Genomic DNA, 2,747 nt, shown 5'->3' on the forward strand with positions numbered 1-2,747 from the left:
CAGAAAAGGATCTCTTTAATGACGAGCAGCCACAGCAGGAAGCCACATCAGCTGAATTCCTCTGCAAGTAATAACAAGGTCACAGGCTAAGGACAGCTCCAGTAAAAATGGAAAGGGAAAGAACAAGGGCTCGAGTAGGAAAGGGAAACACAAACAATAGTAATGACGAAGATTGCTATATGGAATGTGCGGGGACTTAATGACACTAATAAAGCTAGATACATGAATAGTTTTAGAAATGTAAATAATTTGTGCATTTTTGGTATGCTGGAAACTAAAGTCAAGGTTGAGAAGTTTCAGGCTATCAGCAACATTTGTTGCCCTTCATGAGCTTTTGTTAACAATTACATCAGTAGTCCAAGTGGTCGAGTTTGGCTACCATGGGATCCGGGCATTATCTCTTTGGTCAAAATGATGGAAACGGAGCAACTTATTCACTGTAAGGTTGAGCGCGCTGTTACCTACTATGAAATCATTCTTCTTAACTGTGGTATACGCCAGCAACTCAAGTGCAGACAGACTAAGGTTATGGAGAGATATTTGCTCTATCCATTCTGGAATTCAGGGTGAGTGGTGTGTTGCTGGGGACTTTAACAATGTGTTGTACTCCTTTGAACGTATTGGAGGTGAGGCGGTGCATGCTCGGGAGACAAGCCCCTTTTTTTACTATCTTGTTCAAGTTGAATTGTATGATATCAAAGCTACCGGGGGTTTCTACACTTGGACCAACTTTGCCAGGAAGTGGTCTAAAATTGATAGGTGCTTGGTAAATAACTCTTGGAGCTCTTCTTTTTCCTTCTCTTTTGCTGAATTCTTGACACCAGGCATGTTTGACCACTCACCTATTATCATTTCTATCTTGAATAATGTCTCTGCAAGTCTCCCTTTCAGGTTCAGCAACTTTTGGATACTACATCCTGATTTTTTTTGCCACGTTTCTAGCAAGCTGGAATGAAGTAGTGTATGGGTGGCCTATGTACATCCTAACCCAAAAACTGAAGAAGCTGAAGAGTAAGCTTAAAGGATGGGCAAAATTCTACTGCTCGGATTTAACTAAGCAGACAGAAACAGCAAGGAAAGAGCTCAAGAGCATCCAGAAAGCTCAACAAAGCAATCCTATGGATAGTCTGTTATACATACGAGAGAAGGAAGCCATAACCACTCTTTGTCAGCTTATTATTATGGAAGGGGAGGATCTCTGACATAGAACCAAATGTGATTGGATGAAGTACGGGGATAAATGCACTGAATTTTTCCACAAGATGCTTAAAGAGAGAAAAGGCAGGAATCTTATATGGGCAATTCAAGGGAAGGTCATGTGGGAGTATCAAAAGCATTTGTTTACTACTACAAAGGCTTGTTGGGACAGCCTGCCCCTGTTCTATGTGACGCTGCAATCCTGGAGGATCTCCACTTCCCAAGGGTGCTCACTACATATGAGGTTGAGCTTATGGTGCAAGATTTTACTGAGGCAGAAGTACAGCTAGCTTTGTTTGATATGGAAGATAACAAGGCCTGATGGCTTCAATGCATTTTTCTTCAAAAAAAAACTGGCAGCATGTGAAAGAGGAGTTTGTCAAAGCTGTTACTTCTGTGTTTGCATTGAAGACTATCAATAAAGGAGTCAACTCTACCCACATCTGTCTCATCCCTAAATGTGCAACTCCTTCAAGAGTAGAAGAGTTCAGACATATTGCCTGCTGCAATGTCATCTATAAGTGTGTATCTAAACTACTCACTAATAGAATGAAGTCGTATATGCCTGACATCATTTCCATGCAACAATCGGCGTTAATCCCTGGCAAATCGATCTAAGACAACCTGCTGCTGGCTCATGAGCTTATCAGAAGTTATAATCGAGCACATGGGACTAAAAGATGCTCCATCAAGATTGATATTACCAAAGCATATGATACAGTCAGTTGGCAGACTATTGAGAAAGTAATGGCAAGATTCAGATTCCATGAGAAGTTCATTGAGTGGACAAAGATGTGCTATTCCTCACCATACTATTCTATTATAGTTAATGGTACACCGCAGGGCTACTTTGCTGGATGTAGGGGAGTCAGACAAGGGGACCCCATATCACCTTACTTACTTGTCCTTGTCATGGAGGTACTTGGTGGAATGCTGAATCGGAGTGTTATGGCAAAAGAATTTTCTTACCACTCTAAATGTAAGAAACTGGGCATTACGCGTCTGTGTTTTGCCGATGATGTCTTGGTGTTCTGTAAAGGGGATGAAAAGACAGTGAGGGCAGTGAAGAAGACTATAGATGATTTCTCTGAGTGCACTAGACTGAAGCTAAGTAGACAAAAGACTACCCTCCTTGCTAGAAGCATGAGTAATCACGAAGCTCAGGAATTGGCGGATATTATGGAAGTGCAGCTGGTACAGCCCCCTGTAACTTATCTAGGATCGCCACTCACTGCAGCAAGAATGGGTATTAAAGAATGTCTGCCTCTAACAGAATTGGTCACTAAGAAGATATCTAATTGGAAGAATAAATTGCTCACTCATGCGGGCAGGCTCCAATTGATTCAATCAGTCTTATCATCTCTTCATGTTTATTGGGCTCGAACATTTGTTTTACCCAAAAAAACTTTGAGGGATATTGCTAAGATTTGTAATCGATTCCTATGGGCAGGACCAGACATGACACCAAAGATGCACCATGCTAGCCACTCACTCATTAGAATGGATAAAGAACAGGAAGGATTCGGAATTGTAGACCCCAGCATGTGGAA

The 2,747-nt window shown here is 41.6% G+C and overlaps 1 protein-coding gene across 1 annotated transcript; it reads left to right on the forward strand.

Moving 5' to 3' along the window:
- The first annotated feature begins 466 nt into the window (after positions 1 to 466).
- On the forward strand, positions 467 to 1,202 carry LOC147497663 (uncharacterized). Its single transcript, XM_086562960.1, has 2 exons — positions 467 to 824; positions 892 to 1,202. Exons 1-2 carry the CDS (start codon positions 467 to 469, stop codon positions 1,200 to 1,202), a joined length of 669 nt encoding a protein of 222 aa, XP_086419086.1.
- Positions 1,203 to 2,747: the final 1,545 nt, after the last annotated feature.

This window comes from Coptis chinensis, chromosome 5, assembly GCF_015680905.1.
Source record: "Coptis chinensis isolate HL-2020 chromosome 5, ASM1568090v1, whole genome shotgun sequence".
Lineage (NCBI taxonomy): Eukaryota > Viridiplantae > Streptophyta > Magnoliopsida > Ranunculales > Ranunculaceae > Coptis > Coptis chinensis.